At 44.0% G+C, this 17,345-nt stretch overlaps 1 protein-coding gene across 1 annotated transcript in view; it reads right to left on the bottom strand.

Annotated features, from left to right (window-relative positions):
- Positions 1-17,345, bottom strand: part of CACNA1F (calcium voltage-gated channel subunit alpha1 F) — a 154,977-nt gene that overhangs the window by 113,179 nt on the left and 24,453 nt on the right. Inside the window, exons 6-9 of the mRNA XM_066580638.1 lie at positions 9,827-9,966; positions 9,595-9,737; positions 7,111-7,263; positions 1,495-1,691 (exon numbers count right to left, since the gene is read on the bottom strand). Coding sequence (XP_066436735.1) covers positions 1,495-1,691; positions 7,111-7,263; positions 9,595-9,737; positions 9,827-9,966 — 633 coding nt within the window. The remainder of the gene's footprint in view (positions 1-1,494; positions 1,692-7,110; positions 7,264-9,594; positions 9,738-9,826; positions 9,967-17,345) is intronic.

Genomic DNA, 17,345 nt, shown 5'->3' with positions numbered 1-17,345 from the left:
CTACAGGAAGAAGTAAGGGCATGCTCACACAGCGCGGAGAAAATCAGAGTAAAAATTGACGCCAAAATCTGCACCAATTGTTAGGTGCTGATGGTAGAATTTGTGTGGAACAGACCCCATGAGGCCATGGACCCCAAATGTCAACAAGGCACTGTGCAGGCTGAGCGTGGTTCCATACTGGCATGGAGCGTATTCTCATGGCATGGGTCGGGTCCAGTGGTCCACCTAAACATGTCATTGACCAGTGCCCGATACGTTTCACTGCTTGCAATATAGATGAAAAGGGCAGCTAAGTTGATGTAAATATCCAAAAATAACTTTCATTCCTCCGTGACATGTGAACAAACAACAACGTTTCAACTCATGCAGAGTCTTTGGCGAAATGTCCACATGTGGATTTTATTTATAAAATCCGTGCGTGGCCCCTGCATGGGAGATCCGTGCGTCTTGCTGCTCATAGGGATGCATTAGCACCCGTAAGGCAGCTAAAAGCATGCGGATGTGACTTCTTCCCGGCGTGCAGGTCGCACGCAAGGGAAGAAGTCGCACCATGCTCTATTTTTCTGCAGATCTCCTGCACGGACAACTCCCGCGGCTTCCATTGAAGTCAATAGAAGCCATCCGTACTCGCGGCACAGCCACCGCTGTTTTTGTGCTGTGCCGCGGATCCGCGGGAGATTTTTTTTTAAAAAAAGCGTAAATGGCGCATGTGCGCGGCACGCTGCCGGTGTGCCGAGCACATCCGGCCTGCACAGAGGAGAGCTTCGAAGTGTCAGAAGGGGTAAATAAAATGTATTTTCAGTCTCTATGGCCGCAGGCATGCACGGATACCACTGCGGGATTCAGCAGTGGTATCCGTGCATGCAAGTGGACATGAGGCCTTAGTCAAGCTGATAAAGACTCTGCGTGAGTCGAAACGTTGCTGCTTGTTTAAAGTTATTTTTGGATAGTTGCATCAACTCTGCTGCCCTTTTTCACTTATATTGGAATCTGCTTTGATTTGTGGTTCATTATCCTCCAGGTTCTGCACTTTGGATGCCTCACTGATCTCAGTACAAAAGGTTTGTGCTGCTGATTTGCCTTTTTCTACATACATTTCACTGCTTGGTGACCATGTGCAGCCCTTTATGCACCACCGCAATGACAGGCTATTCCAACTGGAAAAAGCACTTTATCATTGGGCCCAAATGGTTAAGAATTGGTTCACGGAGTTTCAGGAGAGCTCCTACTAATAGTGTGGCCTGCACATTCACCCAACATGAGCCTTATCAATCATTTATAGGATGTGGTGGTGAAGTCCATTTACATCCAAGAACCTGCACCATAAATACCGTGGAGCAGTGGGTGGCTATCCCGATGACATGGCTCAACATCCGTCCAAATGTCAGGTTGCTGCACATCACCGGGTTAGAGGGGGTCTTACATGATATTAGACCCTATCCCATGACTTTTGCCATGTCAGTGTACTTGTTAATGACACTTAATCTCCCTCACCCAGTAAAGAACGTCTGTCCAGCCTTCCATAGTGATGCACTGGAATACAGTCAACATAGCAAAAAAGAAATTATCAAAGTTTGTGATCCCTCCGTTGGGCCCTTCCCACTTGCCCCGACACTCCGTGTTGTTTACGTGACATTCTCTCCCATGACCAGAAAAGGCGCAAGGGGCGGGTTCTTCTTCTGCGACAATGTCTAAAACACAAAAATAAAATGACTTAAGAATCATTCCAGAAACAATTAGAATCAACTGCATCATTGTACACTGTGCTGTCACCTGTAGATGGCGCTATTGTAACATAGTGGAAGATGCCTGAGAAGCGCTAAGCAGGGAAAGACTGCAAAAGGAAACCTGCCAAGTTGTGTAGATAACATCACAAACCGAAGATGACAGTAAGACTTCTAAAAATAAAGACGTCATCTTCACCTGAATGTCTCCATCTCCAACCCTGCACTTCTCAAAAGCTTCCAAATTTTGACAGCACTTATATTACAGTGGCGGAGTGCCAGGCAGGCTCTCTCCAATCAGTCCAAGCCCCCTCAAGGCTTAACCGTGAAGCGTGGGGCACTTTGGGCGAGGATGGGCTATAATAATGTGCTCACGGATGGCACTGAGTGGCAATAATTTAATTTGCTATCCAAAAGTGAAAAGAAATTGAACTATTTAGAACAGTCCGCAAATCCTCTCTGGACAGGAAACCCCTTTAAATGCAGCTCCTTACCACATAATGTAAAGTTGTCAATATTAAGTAAATCTCCGCTTAACCCCTTAAGGACACAGCCCTTTATTTTTTTTATCTTTTTCGTTTTTTCCTTCCTACATTTATCTATGAAGATCGCTGTCAGAGGGCTTGTTTTTCGCGGGACGAGTTATATCAAACTAAGCACCCCTCTAATACGAACCTCACATGCTCGCCTCCAGGACTTCACCAGAGCAGCACCCATCCTCTGGAACGCTCTACCCCAAGGCATTCGGACAATTCCCGATGCACGAAATTTCAGACGTGCCTTAAAAACGCACCTCTTTAGGTAAGTATACCAAATTCCCTTACCTAGTCCCCCGCCCCTCCCTATGGCTCTCCACACCTTCCACCCTGCCTATCATATATGACCTTTATCCCTGCACCTCCTTATCGCCCCACCCCGTTTGCTTAAATAACTGATTTCCACATGAAATCCCCTACTGCCTGTGTTCCCCATGCCTCGCTCCCCCCCCCCCCTCCTTGCACCTCCTGTACCACCCCCATCCCATTTGTTTCAAACTCAATGTACCTCACATCGTAATTGTTGTACTGTTTTTAATTTATCCCATGCTTGAAAGCGCTGTGGAATAAGTTGGCGCTATACAAATAAAGATTATTAGTATTTTTCAATGGTACTATTTAATGAACCATAAAATGTACTGAAAAACTTTTGAAAATTTCTAAGTCGAGTGAAATGGAAAAAAAACACATTTTGCCATCTCTTCTGGTGTATTGTTTTTATGACATATAGACTGCGGCAAAAATGACATGATGACTTTTTTCTGTGGGATTACGACAATATCAAATTTATGTATTAAAATATATTTTAAAAGGGGCTATACCAGAATATAAAGATATCCCTTATCCACAGGAACCGGATGGATAACAACTAGAGATGAGCGAGCACGCTCGGATAAGGCAGTTACTCGAGTGAGCATCACTCTTCTAGAGTAACTACATTCTTGTCCGAGCAGGCTCGGGGGGGGGCAGCATGGGATAGCGGGGGGAGAGTGAGAGAGATCTCTGTCCCCCCCTCCCGCCGCCCCCCCCGAGCCTGCTCGGACCAGTAAGCAGTTACTCAAGAAGAGCGATGCTCACTCGAGTAACTGCCTTAACCGAGCGTGCTCGCTCATCTCTGATAACAACTCGATAATGAATAGACAAAAAATCTTTAATATCACAACAACGCAGCTCAAATAGCATAAAAACACTTAAAAAGCAAAAAAAAAAAGAGCATTCATGCCTGGTTAACATACTACAAGAAAGTACATGATCCCTGCAGGCAATTCTCAGAACACAGTTCTTCACACAACGAGCAATGGGTTAAAAACAAATCAAGGTATACCTTCAAAATTACAAAAAGCTTAAAGTGCACGTGGAATAAAGTAGAAGTGTGCGAACCGTGGATCTATGTGATGATGTGGTATGGAAATCAAGGTAGAGGCGAAGCTCCATATTCTGCTCCAATCATAAGGCATAAAATATCTGCCAATGTAGGATAAAATAGCCAAAGAATAAAAACTAGTGTACCGCATACTGAAATGGTATTATATAGTCATACAGTTTTTCCCGAAAAGACCCCGTCTTATATAAATTTTTGCCCCAAAAGAGGCACTAGGTCTTATTCTGGGGGATGTCTTATTATTAGAGATGAGCGAGCACGCTCGGATAAGTCAGTTACTCGAGTGAGCATCACTCTTCTAGAGTAACTACATTCTTGTCCGAGCAGGCTCGGGGGGGGGGGGGGCAGCATGGGATAGCGGGGGGAGAGTGAGAGAGATCTCTGTCCCCCCCTCCCGCCGCCCCCCCCGAGCCTGCTCGGACCAGTAAGCAGTTACTCAAGAAGAGCGATGCTCACTCGAGTAACTGCCTTAACCGAGCGTGCTCGCTCATCTCTGATAACAACTCGATAATGAATAGACAAAAAATCTTTAATATCACAACAACGCAGCTCAAATAGCATAAAAACACTTAAAAAGCAAAAAAAAAAAGAGCATTCATGCCTGGTTAACATACTACAAGAAAGTACATGATCCCTGCAGGCAATTCTCAGAACACAGTTCTTCACACAACGAGCAATGGGTTAAAAACAAATCAAGGTATACCTTCAAAATTACAAAAAGCTTAAAGTGCACGTGGAATAAAGTAGAAGTGTGCGAACCGTGGATCTATGTGATGATGTGGTATGGAAATCAAGGTAGAGGCGAAGCTCCATATTCTGCTCCAATCATAAGGCATAAAATATCTGCCAATGTAGGATAAAATAGCCAAAGAATAAAAACTAGTGTACCGCATACTGAAATGGTATTATATAGTCATACAGTTTTTCCCGAAAAGACCCCGTCTTATATAAATTTTTGCCCCAAAAGAGGCACTAGGTCTTATTCTGGGGGATGTCTTATTATTAGAGATGAGCGAGCACGCTCGGATAAGTCAGTTACTCGACCGAGCCTCGCTCTTCTCGAGTGACTGCATTCTTGTCCGAGCGTGCTCGAGGGGGGCGGCAGTGGTTAGCGGGGGGGGGAGGGGAGACAAGTAAAAAAAAAGAAGAAACCGATGCATGAGATAAAAAAACGCGACAATACACAGAGATATGCCGTTCCACATCTCAGTAAAACGCTGAAATTTATACGCAGATCAAAGTTAGTGCTCCAGCTATTCAGAGGCTAAACGTGTGATAATTGCAAAAACACCTAAAAATCGCACAAAAAAACTGGCCCAATTTTTCAGTACCAAAAAACAACCCCCCGAGTGACTCAGTTTTACGGTATATTCACGCAAACGATTTTTCTGTCCGATTTTCCTTGTGTATTTTTTACACGCATTTGCGCATCCCCCATTGACTTCTATGGAAACTTTTGGTGCGCAAATGCACAGAAAGTTCGAGTACATTTCATCTTTTTTGTGCAGCCACAAACGCGCAAGAAAAATACGCGCACGTGAACGAACCCATTGAAATCAGTGGGTTCTATTCACTGCATACTGCACTTGCAAATTTTGCGTGACCAAGTACGTCCGTGTGAAGCCCGCACATCAGACTCCATACGGCTGGGGTGTCTGCGTGCTGTCCGATGCGAGTTGCGCCCCGGAATCTTGGGCGCAACATTTAAATCATCCATGTGCATATAGCCTTAGTCTGCAGATTGTTTCCACAGCATGCTGATGATATTTCTTGAAATCTCATCCGCTTGGTTTGCACTGTAATATATTGCGCATTTAACGCACGCGATTCAATGGTAGAGAATATGCAGTGTGCACGCCGCGTGTGAGCGTTCACGAACGCTGCTGCGAATATTAACCTCCGTCCTATTTATCACTGCACTGTGGCACAGAGGACTGAAACATCAGTGCAAGGCCAATGACACAGAGTCTTTAGTTTAATGAGATCTCTGGTCGGCCTTGAACGCCTGCTGTGGAGAGAAACATATGGTGATCCCGGGCAGTTCCACAGCTTAAGTCAAATGAAAACATTCCTTCGGTTTTCTGTGAACTCAGATACACTAATCTATACAGAGCCGCTGGCTTGAAACATGACTAAATGAGTTCCTAGATCTGTCCTGCTGCAGATAATGACACTGATACACCAGAAGGAGAATAAGTAGATCTTCCTTAGAGTTAGATCACTTTTATATCGCTGACTCGTATACCCTTGTTAACCTCTCTATTTCTAACATACAAACAACATCTGGCATAAGACTCAATTCATGTCGCCTTACAAGGGTCTGATGGTTAGTACATAGTAAGCTATCATGTACATGGCAGAATATGTACTCCTTGTACCTCCATACTAGTGAGCTATAGGCACTCTGTGTGCTCAGGACCCCCTCCATAATCCAGAGTGAAGATCGCTGCAAGTCCGGCGTGTATTACGTGGTTGCCCGATCCGAGCAGCAGAGCTGTGCGGATGTAGTATCAGCTGTCAGGACTCATTTACAGAAAGGATCCTCAAGTTTTATGTGAACTCAGAACACTCCTATTTCTAAAAGCATAATATATAGAGGTTATACATCGAATGGCCGCTTTATTAGAGACCCCGACCCTTACACAATTGGAGCTTCCCTGTATGGAAATTACAGTTTTCCACGGATCAGTTTCAGTGTGAATCCACGTTAGATGTGAAAAACCAGCGATCTGAGTGACGTCCAGTGAAGCCTGGTTATTGGAGGTAGACTACCTGGGGACAGGATTTCACTGACAACCTTGTGAGGTTTTCTCGTGCAAAGAGAATGGTGTGATCAAGGAAAAATATCCAGAGAAAAGAAGAACCTGTGGATATAAACAACTTGTTGCGAAAAGGGGTCAGAGGAGGATGTTGGGAATCGTTCTGACGAACAGGCAGTGCACGGTTAAAGACACTGGAGCTGGATACAACGATGGTGCTCCAACTAACGTGTACAAATACACAACTTGTCATTCCTGAGAACGGATGGCTATAATAAGGGATGACTATTGTGTCTAAGAGAAACAGAAAGGTGAGATTTAGTGGGCAAAATAGTGCAAAAATTGGATCACTGAGCAGCGGAAAAACATCATCTGGTCAGAAGAATCCAGATTTCTGTTGCACCGTGCTGATGGGAGGGTCAGAATTTGCTGCAGGCTCATGCCCACGCATACACCCATGGAAAAGGGCCCTTATAGGGGCCACAACACAAAGCTGAAATCCATGTTCTGGGGCCTCCAGGGTCCCATGCGCCATGCCATCATGCAGCACATCCATGTCTTCCTATTCAAGTATGCTATTGTTATTTCCAAATAGGACACTGGTCCTGAGATCTCGCGCTACATCCTGTAGTTTAAGAGCATTAGAACATTATACCTGAGTGTCAAAAACGATTACTTGCTAAAAGCGATTTCCTGCTGGCAGGACATACCTGATCCAAGGTAAAAGCAAGTTTTGTGCATTCGTCCAATGAAAAGCTCCAGTCCAATGATGGCATAAATGATAATGACAAACAAGACCAGCAAAGCGATGTGGAGCAGGGGCACCATGGCTTTCATTATGGAGTTCAATACAATATGCAAACCTGCAAGAAAAGAAAAAGAGCAATTACTAGAACAAGCTGCATGCAGTATCTAGTAGATGTGAAATAGGCCTCCAAATAAGGGAGATGGAGGATTTATTCCATCTCCCTTATTTGCATATTACCCAGAGGAGCGTGCTTGGCCATTTGAGTTTTCTCACTTAGTTTACAGTATATAGCTACTCTCCCTAAGGAGAAAAGAGCATTTCTGACCCCCTGTCCCAGGCCTCTCACTAGCAAAGCCAGACTCCTACTGTACACTGATGAAGGGCAATAACCCTGAAACAGCTGTATGTACATGGAGTCTGGCTTTGCTTTTAATTCCCAGTCATTGTAACAAGGCTTGTATAAAAAGTCTGAATTTGACTTGAAGGAATGCTGCCTTTCAATAGGTGGCACTGTGGAGGATTTATTCCATCTCCCTTATTTGCATATTACCCAGAGGAGCGTGCTTGGCCATTTGAGTCTTCTCACTTAGTTTATAGTATATAGCTGCTCTCCCTAAGGAGAAAAGAGCATTTCTGAAAAAGGCCTCCTTCACAGGGATGATTTACTGCAACTAAATTACATGCTTAAAAAAAATCACGACTAATAGAGCTAATGTTTTCCAATGGAAACATTCAGATGAACGATTTGGAGCCGTGTCAAAAAATTGCAAAAAAAAGATAAGACATCAGTGGCGGAATTCAGCGACAGAAATTCCCTGCTGCGTCAAAAAATAGGTCTTGAACTATCTTTTGGCTGAGAATCGCAGAAGCCCTTATAGACTCCTATGGGAGACTATGCGAGGCAGATGGCAAAGGAAGACAAAAGGATTCCCCAGCAGCGCGATGCCGGGGTTCCTACGCAGGAGAGACTAAGGGATTCTCCAGCAGTGGGGGAATCCCTCCATCTCCCCTGCAGGGGAACCCCAGCATCACGCTGCTGGGGAATCTTTTATTCTCTTCAGCAGAGGAACCCCGGAATCGCGCTGAGATGAAGAGAGTCCCTGGCGATGAAGGCTAGAGGAATTCCCCAGCAGCGGGGAGAGAGGGGGTACCCTGCAGGGAAGGAGGAATTCAACTGTAGCGGGGATATCCCTCCTTCTACCCTAACAAAAAGTTTGGTTTGGTCCAAATTAGTTTAAAACAAACCCGAACTCCACCAATAACTCCTAAAACTGGTGTATACCAGAAGAAGGAAGAAAGGAGAAGAGGAAGAATAAAAAGAGGGAAAAGAAGAAGAAGAGAGAAAGATCTCTCTCAGAATTTAAGCTGTGAAGTTATAATACGGGTTTTCCTACTTGCAAATGCAGAGGGTTTTTTTGTTCTTTTTATTTTTTTGCATGAGACCTTCATTATACCTCTAGAAGCAGGTGTATAACTTGCAGCTTCTGGGCCTCAATGCAAAATCTGTAACAGGGTCTCCCTACTGCTATATAATGCTTCACTTATAGTACAGGCCACCCTCTGCAGCCATTACAGTTACAAGATTGGGGTATAAAAGGGCAAAAGTGGTGAGGTAAAGTGTCTGGGGCTTGCTTGTGCAGGAGTAGAGGAACATGGTTGCTCTATTCCAGAATCAATGCCACCCCTGTCCATCTATTGTGTGTAGTATTGCAGCTCAGCGCAATTGCACTGAAAGGGGCTAAACTGCAATACCAGAGGCGACCTGTGGACAACTGTGGTGCTGTTTTTGAAATAAAGCAGCTATGTTTTTCTAATCTTGGACTGTCCCTTTAAGGGGTTTGAATTAGTTCAACAAAGGCAATCTTTTTGACCTCCCTTGAACCCCACTGTTGAGGTACGCTTAGATGTACGCAAAAGGTGAGCTGGCAACTAGTTTTCCGAAGACTTTACTAACGAAGTGGCATCTTTGAAAGGAAACCTGTAACCAGATTTATGCTGCCCGAACCATGGACAGCATGAACCCGGGACGGATATGCAACACTATGCTTGTGTATGTTTAACGCTGAAGTGCTGTGGTGTTTGGAAAAAAAAAACTTTGAAGTTTGACTCGGAACAGATCTCTGAGTCACAGAGGCCGGCCACACTGGCCTCTCCCCGCCCGCAGCTTGTAGAATGACCCTACTTGTGTATATGGAGAGAGCTGTCAGTCTACATGATGCAGGCAGGGAGAGGCCAGTGTGGCCGGCCTCCATGACTCAGAGATCTGTTCTGAGTCAAACTTCAAAGTATGTTTAATCTGAAACGCTACAGCACTTCAGTGTTAAACATACATGTGCAGTGTGCATATCTGTCCCGGGCTCATGCTGTTCGTGGTTCGGGCAGCATGAACCTGGTGACGGTTACCTTTAAATATATCAAACCAAATTCATGTTAACTTGATCCTTACTTGGGACACCCGATACAAGTCGTAGAGGCCTCAGTACACGAAACGCTCTCAGGGCTTTCACATCAAAACCCCCAGGCTTTCCGCTCATGTGATGTGCATCTCCTTGCTTGTGCGAAAACTGTTCCAGAATTACACTGAAAAGCCTGAAAATCAAAGTTATGATTGAGAGTGAATATAAAGAGAAAGTTACACATCAGCAACACTGAGAACACCCATTACCATAATCGCTTACCCAATAACTACAATGACAAAATCTAAGAGGTTCCATCCATTTCTGATATAGGCACTGGGGTGCATGACCAGTCCATAGGCAATGATCTTCAGGAAGCTTTCCACAGTGAAGATGATGAGGAAGATATACTCCACTTGTTCCTGGGCAAAAGAAAAGAGTTTAGTACCGAGTTAGGATGCTTTTACATAGGACAACCCGATAGGTTGTGCCAGTGATAACATTCCCGTGCTTTTACACAGGCGCTATCCTCACTCAGTGAATGGAGCCGGAGGGCAGCGGGGATGGTTCCGCGTGGCTCACCTCTATTCACAGTAAACAGGAAGTCATTCATAGATAAATGACTGCCTCGTAACAATGGCCGATTGTCCAGTTTTTATGTGTGCATAAACTGAACGATGACTCCTTCTTCTGGTCCAACAATCGGCTAGTGTCCACCTATTGTTCTTCAAGCAGCGCCAGGTTCCCCTGCCTTTTTTGTGCCTTGCTCATAGTTTACATGTCAGGTATAGACAGAGCTGAACCTAGACATACGCCTCTGGTCAAGGAAGTTGGTGAAATTAACTGGCTTCCTTCACCAGAGGTGCATGTTTAGGCTCAGCTCTGCCTGTTCTAGATATGTGCTCTCCCAACACAACTGTGAAAGCGGCTCCTGTGGCCCGAAAAGCATCTTTTGTTGATGGGTCAATATTTAATAAAGCGAGAAGTGGGGTTTAATCTTTCCTGTTCTCTGAGCATTGCTTCTAAAGGGAAGTTGCACTATTTAACAGACTTTTCACCTGCAATCTCTCATAGGATGTTTCTTAACAAATGGAGGATACCAGAATGTACTACACAGAAGGAATGAAAAAAACTTTCTGAAGAAATTGCAACAAATGGACGGTGACATTTTGTTTTTAACCAGATACAAGAAGGAACATTTAATCCCAAAAAGCTTCTGTCTAAGGGATCCCATTCTGCATATCTACAATACCCATTATGCACAACATCTGTCTCTTTCTCTATTATATATATATATATATATATATATATATATATATATATATATATATATATATATATATATATATATATATATATATATATATATATATATTAGAATGGTTGTAGTACAAAAAATTAGCTTTGGGGGGCCTCGAATGTTTGCTAATCAGCAGGGACAGCTCGGGGTATAGCGACAAATACATTGCGGGTTGTCAACCCAGAAGTTTTGTTTTGTTCCAGTGTATATGCAGTGTTTTGATGCTGTAAACCTTTGATTGTGTGCAATAAAGCTGGCAGACACCAGATATTTCAAGAAATCCGGTTATCCAGAGTTTCTCTGAGAGTAGCGCTAAGCATCTTCGGTGGAGAAGATAGCGATCCTATTGACTGAGTAACCCCCAAGTTACCACAGTTGGTGGAGGATGCGGGCAAGGAAATGGAGCATAAAGTTGCAGTTAAAGAGCTAGGAAGGCTGAATGCATGTTGACGTGGGCAACAAAGGTGTCGCACAGTGGAGGACAGCTATGAAGCTAAGTCGGTGGACTTTGTTGTTCGTGTTGGTGTCACAGTATGGAGAGCTATGCACGCAAGTGTCCTATGGCCAGGACGCCAGCAAAGTTGGCTACAAGGACTTGCAAGTTGTCGATGGGTGGAACTTGGCAACTGGTCGAGTTGGAGCCTAGCCAGGAGGTGTCCAGAGTGCTTCTCTACATATTACTGTTCATGGAGAAGGGACCAGAAACCGATGAAACTGTTCTGGTTAAGTTTGAACTTGCCGAATGTACCACGTTGAATGCTATGGTTATACTAGACAGAGACTTTCCCCTATTTTGTCCCAACTCCAGTCCCTTGGGACTACAAATAGTAAAATTACAAAGAAAAAGAAGAAAAAAACTGCTTCTCTGATGACAGCAGATGTAGTCAGTGCAGATGAAAAAGAAAGTGAATAGTTGCTCACAGTCCAAAAGGGATTTTTACAGATGCGAGTTTGTGTAGTTGTTCTTCTGAAGGCCAAAATGTGTGCAGAAGAGGCATGTCAAGCTGTAGATAGGAGCTATAATGCGCAGCAGGAAAAGGAAGTTACCAGCTTGAGTTTACTTGCAGAAGAGGCCAAGAGACAAAGACTACTGGTAGAAAAGGAAGCAGGGAGACTCCAGAGTGAAAGGGAGGATGTTCTCAAAGAAGACGCTCAGTTGAAAACAAAAACTGAGGTTGTCAGAAAATGTAGTCAAAGATGAAGCTGATCGCAGATTATATCAAAGAGAAGAAAAGCAAACTGGAATGCAGGATTTATAAATTTATATATTTAAATATAGAAATATCATGCATCCAAAAAGAAAAAACACAGAAATACATAAAAGTATTAGGCCTCTTTCACACGGGCTACAAAACACATGTATGTGAAGCCCATGGCTTCCAATGGGTTCTTTCACATGAGAGATATTTTGTAGCCTGAAAGAACCCATTGGAAACTATGAGCTTTACATACATGTGCTTTGTAGCCCGTGTGAAAGAGGCCTAAAAGCACATTAACTCAAAAAAATCCCCACGTAATGATATGAGTCCCTGAGAGCATAATACAAATAGATCTATATCAATAGGTATGTCCAGGGTAATAGCCATCAATGCATCTCCAGTATAAACCTCATCCAAGAGGAAAAAGCAAAGTGCATATCACAGACGCAAAGAGTTTTAAATATAAGACTCCCCAAATTCCACCATAATGTGGGGTCTAGACCTCTGACACGTATTTCCAACTAGTGTTCTTCAGAGTGATAAGAAGAGGCCAAGAGACAAAGACCACCGGTAGAAGAGAAAACAGGGAGACTCTAGAGTGAAAGGGACGATGTTCCGAAAGAAGCCGCTCGGTTAAAAAAATAAAAATTGAGATTGTCAGAAAAGAGAATGAGAACCTCAGAAATGTGGTCAAAGATGAAGCTGATCACAGATTATGTCTGGCAGCGCAAGCTGAGCAGTGTGATCGGGAGATTGAGAAAATGCAAATGAGAGCCCAAGAATTAGAGATGACAATGATAATGATAATGACAATGATAATGATAACGCTGCACGTTAGAAGGAGATTCTACATATTTGTGTAATCAAATGGCAGAGTTGAAAACGCAGTTAGTTAAGAAAAATGGCGAATTAGAGTCTCAGATAAGTGAACTCAAAGAAAACTTGGAATCAGAGAAAGTTGCTTGCAGTCAGGTGGAAAAACAAACAAAGGTCTTGGAAGATATACTGGACTTCAAAGAAGCCCAGTTGAAAAAAGCTTAGTTGGGAAAACTGAAGTACAGGAAGCTCAAATCTGGGAGCTTAAACAGAATCATGCTCAAGTTATGGAGGAACTGTCCAGACAGTTGTAGCAAACTAAACAGGCTCTGGAAAGAGAGCATATTGAGTTGAACAGTGAGGTAAAAATACTTCTGCAAGACAAGAGTGACTCTGAAGACAAGAGAAAAAGGGTAGAGACTCAACTTCACGAGCTACAAGTCAAAATCACTGAAGGTCACAGAGTACAGGCAGAGCTGTTTGTTTGAGAAAGTGAACAGACTGCAGGTGGAATTGGAAGCTCAGATTGAAGATTCTTAGAAATTGTTGCAAGAAGAAATTAGCCAGAGGCTTGGCCTTAGTGCACACCTGAAGAGAATGGAAGTTGAGAGAAATGTGTTTCTCAAGCAGTTAGAGGAAGATGCTGAAATGAAGAAAAACCTGTCAAAACAGATTTGAACACTTCAGACTCAGGTGTCAGATATGGAAAAGAAAACGGAGAAGTATACTGCATGCTTGAATTCTGTTGAAGAGCAGAAGTGGAAAATTCAAAGATAATTAGAGGCTACAAATCAACAGTATGAAGAAAAAGCAGCTGCCTATGATAAGTTAGAGAAGTTTGAAATGAGTCTTCAGCAGGAAGTAGAAGATATAACTGTAGAGTTTGGTCACTACTGTCAGATTGTGTCCAACTGTGAGAAGAAGCAGAAGTTTGATCAGTTGCTTGCTGAAGAGAAAATTATGCCTGCTAAATATGCAGAAGAATGGTACATTAGAGATACTGAGGGTATTAGTGTATCTTGACGCCACCAGACGCTAAGGGTTTGACAGGAGGAACGCCCCTGTCACACCCCTAGTTTCCGATAGGGTGAAGGCTGGAAGGTCCTAGGAGCTGATATGAGTAGCAGTAAATGCTGCCATGTTTGGCTTGTAACATGGCAGCATTTACATAGAAGAATATAAGGCTAACAAGCAAACTTACCCTGACCCGAAGGCTGCATGGGCTTCAAGTTACCCTCACCCGAAGCCTGCAGAGGCCGCCAATAGTCCCCCGCTACCGTACCATGTGTAGGTTTTGTCCGGGACGCTGACTCTGTGCTTTCTGGTCAGTGCTGGGCGCCACGTCACTGCAGTGTGACCGGCGCTCCCCTGCTGCATCTGCAGGCTCTGTCCCAGCCACTTCCTATCTGCTGTCATGCTGCTGCCAGCAGTGTTCCCCCGCTCAGAGCTCCCAAGGCTGCAGACATTCAAGGGGAAGGGCAGGCCTTGTCAGTCGGCACTCGTAAACCCGCTTCAGGACGCTTAGCAGTCTGCTTTACGGCGCTTTGCTGTCCCTGGTGCAGAGGCGTCCCAGCGCTTCTTCAATGACTGGGGTTCCTCCTTTTGGGGCACAAGCAGCAAACGCTTTATGCCTGAGCAAAACATGCTTTGTGGCCTTCTAGGACCTGCTACTCCACTGACTCTGCAGCGAATCAGGTACAGGGGGTGTCAACCCCCTGTCAATCTTGACTCCACCAGGACTTCCTGGTGGCGTCAAGATACAATAATACTGATACTGAGAAGGTGAGAGCTGAGAAATCCTCTGAAGTACAAGAGACCAAAGACAAGACATAAGGCGAAACAGCTGAAGCTGAGGAAGCAACTAAAGAAGCAGAGGCAGTAAAGGGGCCTCGGAAGCTGTGTGTGAAGATAACAATGTGAAAGAAGTTGCAGGTGAAGAGAACAACATGAAAGAAATTCCAGACAATATCAAAACAGAATCAGTAGAGGCAGACTCTACACAAGGACCTAAAGAGAAGCAACTGAAGAGCCAACAGCAGTCATGGATGAGCAAGCAATTGAGCTACAGCATGACAGATATAAGTTACAAGCAGCAAAGTATGCCAATTTGTGCTTAGAAGGTAGCCTGGGCACTGCAGGTGAACAGTTTGTGAAAAATGAAAAAGTCTTGAGGGAAGAAATCACCTCTGTATACAATAGTAGAGAAAAAGCTGCTCAGAAACTGCATGAGATGCAGGATCAGTTGAAGAGTTGCCTGCAAAAGTAGGTAGAGCAAAGCTAGAATGTGTGCTAATCAGCAGGGACATACAGTGATACAAAGTGTCTACTCTTACGTGTGAAAATACTTTATTCTTTAAAACAGCAGGCATCAGGTTTTACAGATGACGCATTTCCCCAGACACAGCGGTCTTGATCACATGAGATGTGATCAGGACCGCTGTGTCGGTGGAAACGCATCATTTCACACGTAAGAGCCAACACTTTGTATCACTGTATGTTCATAAGTAGCGGTTGGACTGCTGATGTGTCTAGAGATCCGCATGTTTTTACGCTGGCTTTTCCGCTAAAGAGGAGGTGAGCGTTTGTTTTTATGACTACATAATCAGCAGGGACAGCTGTGTGGATGTCTCTGGAGGAGTTAAAACCTCCATAAACATTGAGTTTCCTGCTGAAAGCCAGGGGAAGAGGCTGCTGAGGCAGCTACAAGAGCTGCAAGCCTGAAGTCCAGTGTGGACCAGATTGTGCCTGTGGCAAGTCTGACAGGGGAGGATGCCCCCTGGACACCCTCGTGAGGTATAGTGACAAAAACACTGCAGGTTGTCAACCTGTTTTGTTCCAGTGTATATGCAGTTTACTCAGCCAGCACACAGTTTGTTAACCCTGGTTTGGGAATCCCACTGGCACCCTCCGTCCTGGATGGCGTTGCAGGAATGTCTTTGCCCTCAATTCAAATCATGTTGGAGGAAATAGATTTTCGCACAGAATTATAACTAATTGTGACCATTACTTATCAGAGAATCGACGGTTTACCCATATATAGTAATCTTATGGACCTAGATACTCTAAAACACAGTAATCGTCACAATTAGTTATAATTTGGTACGAAAATCTATCCGCTCCGTAGCACATACACTAGTATTGGCGTTCTTGATTGCAAAAGAACGTGTGAATAAAGTTGAATGAAACATTGGAATGCTCGCTGCGCTCCATGACTAGGTCCCGTGATGCTTCACGTTGTAGGTGGGGATCGTCTCTCCTCCCTCATCAATTACGTCATAATGTAGCGGTTTGGGCACATGACGGACGCCTCTATGTAAGTTTCTTTATATATATGTACCTATATGCACTTTTTAATGTATGCTTGACAAAGACACGAATTTGTAGTGCTGAAACGCGTAGCAATAAAAACTTTATAGATCACATTATTGAGTATTAGTGCTACTTTGGACCCTTGAAGCGGAGTGTGAGCACCTGGACTGCTGGACTGCTGAACGGCTCCGGACATCTCTTCTCTTCAACACGATTTGGATCGGGGACAAAAATATTCTTAAAAAACGCCATCCAGGACGGAGGATGCCGGTGGGAATATCCCTAACCTGGGTTAACCCATTGTGTGCTGGGTGAGTAAACTCTCACGTTCTCTCTTGTCCTTTTCAAGTCATTTGAACCCACAAGGCACTACTCTCACTGCTTGTCTTTTTTGATAGGCTTGTAGGTAAGCACTGTATGCCTGCAATGACCATCATATATCAGAATATACCTTCAGTAGGAACAAACCTAACTAAAGAGAAATGAGATTATTAATGGGCACTATCTCATCATTATTTGCAGCTGGTTGGAGACTTCTCTGGCTCTCCATACTTCTTTCTTAGGAGGAAGAGTGTAGCGGCTAAGCCTTTTGTGGATGGGGAGACGCAAGATACAACTTTAGTGTCATCCCATTCTTAAAAATGGAGAAAGCTGCAATCCCATAGCACTGCATACTGGCACTGGATGGGATTCATATCATCATGCCATATACTCATGGGAATTATATTGGCATTATGTATACCCCTTTAAGATGACTGTCCTACTAATAAAACATCTTTGAAGGCTTATTGGATTGGGGATACATTTTCCCATGCTCGGTCAAATACACTTAATGACCACTTTATTACAGACCCCCATTTAGTAGCATGTTGGACCTCAGTTGGCCTTCAGTACCACAGAAATTTTTTTATGGCGTCCATCCACAAGTGTCGCAGAACCCAGGGTGTTCCAAAAAACATTCCCCATACCATTACACCACCTCTACCAGCCTCAAGTGTTGTCACCTGAGAGAAAGGGATCATCGATTCAAGCTGTTTGTGCCAAATTCTGACCTCCCATCAGCACGGTGCAACAGGCATTGTTTTACCACTGCTCAGAGATCCAATTTTTGCACACTGCCCACTGGAACCTCACTTTTCTGTTTCTCTTTGACACAATAGCACAGGAACTGGTCATC

The sequence above is a fragment of the Eleutherodactylus coqui genome, chromosome 10 (assembly GCF_035609145.1).
Source record: "Eleutherodactylus coqui strain aEleCoq1 chromosome 10, aEleCoq1.hap1, whole genome shotgun sequence".
Taxonomy (NCBI): Eukaryota; Metazoa; Chordata; class Amphibia; order Anura; family Eleutherodactylidae; genus Eleutherodactylus; species Eleutherodactylus coqui.
The sequence above is the reverse complement of the archived record's forward strand: the minus strand, read 5'-3'. Positions and strand labels throughout refer to the sequence as shown.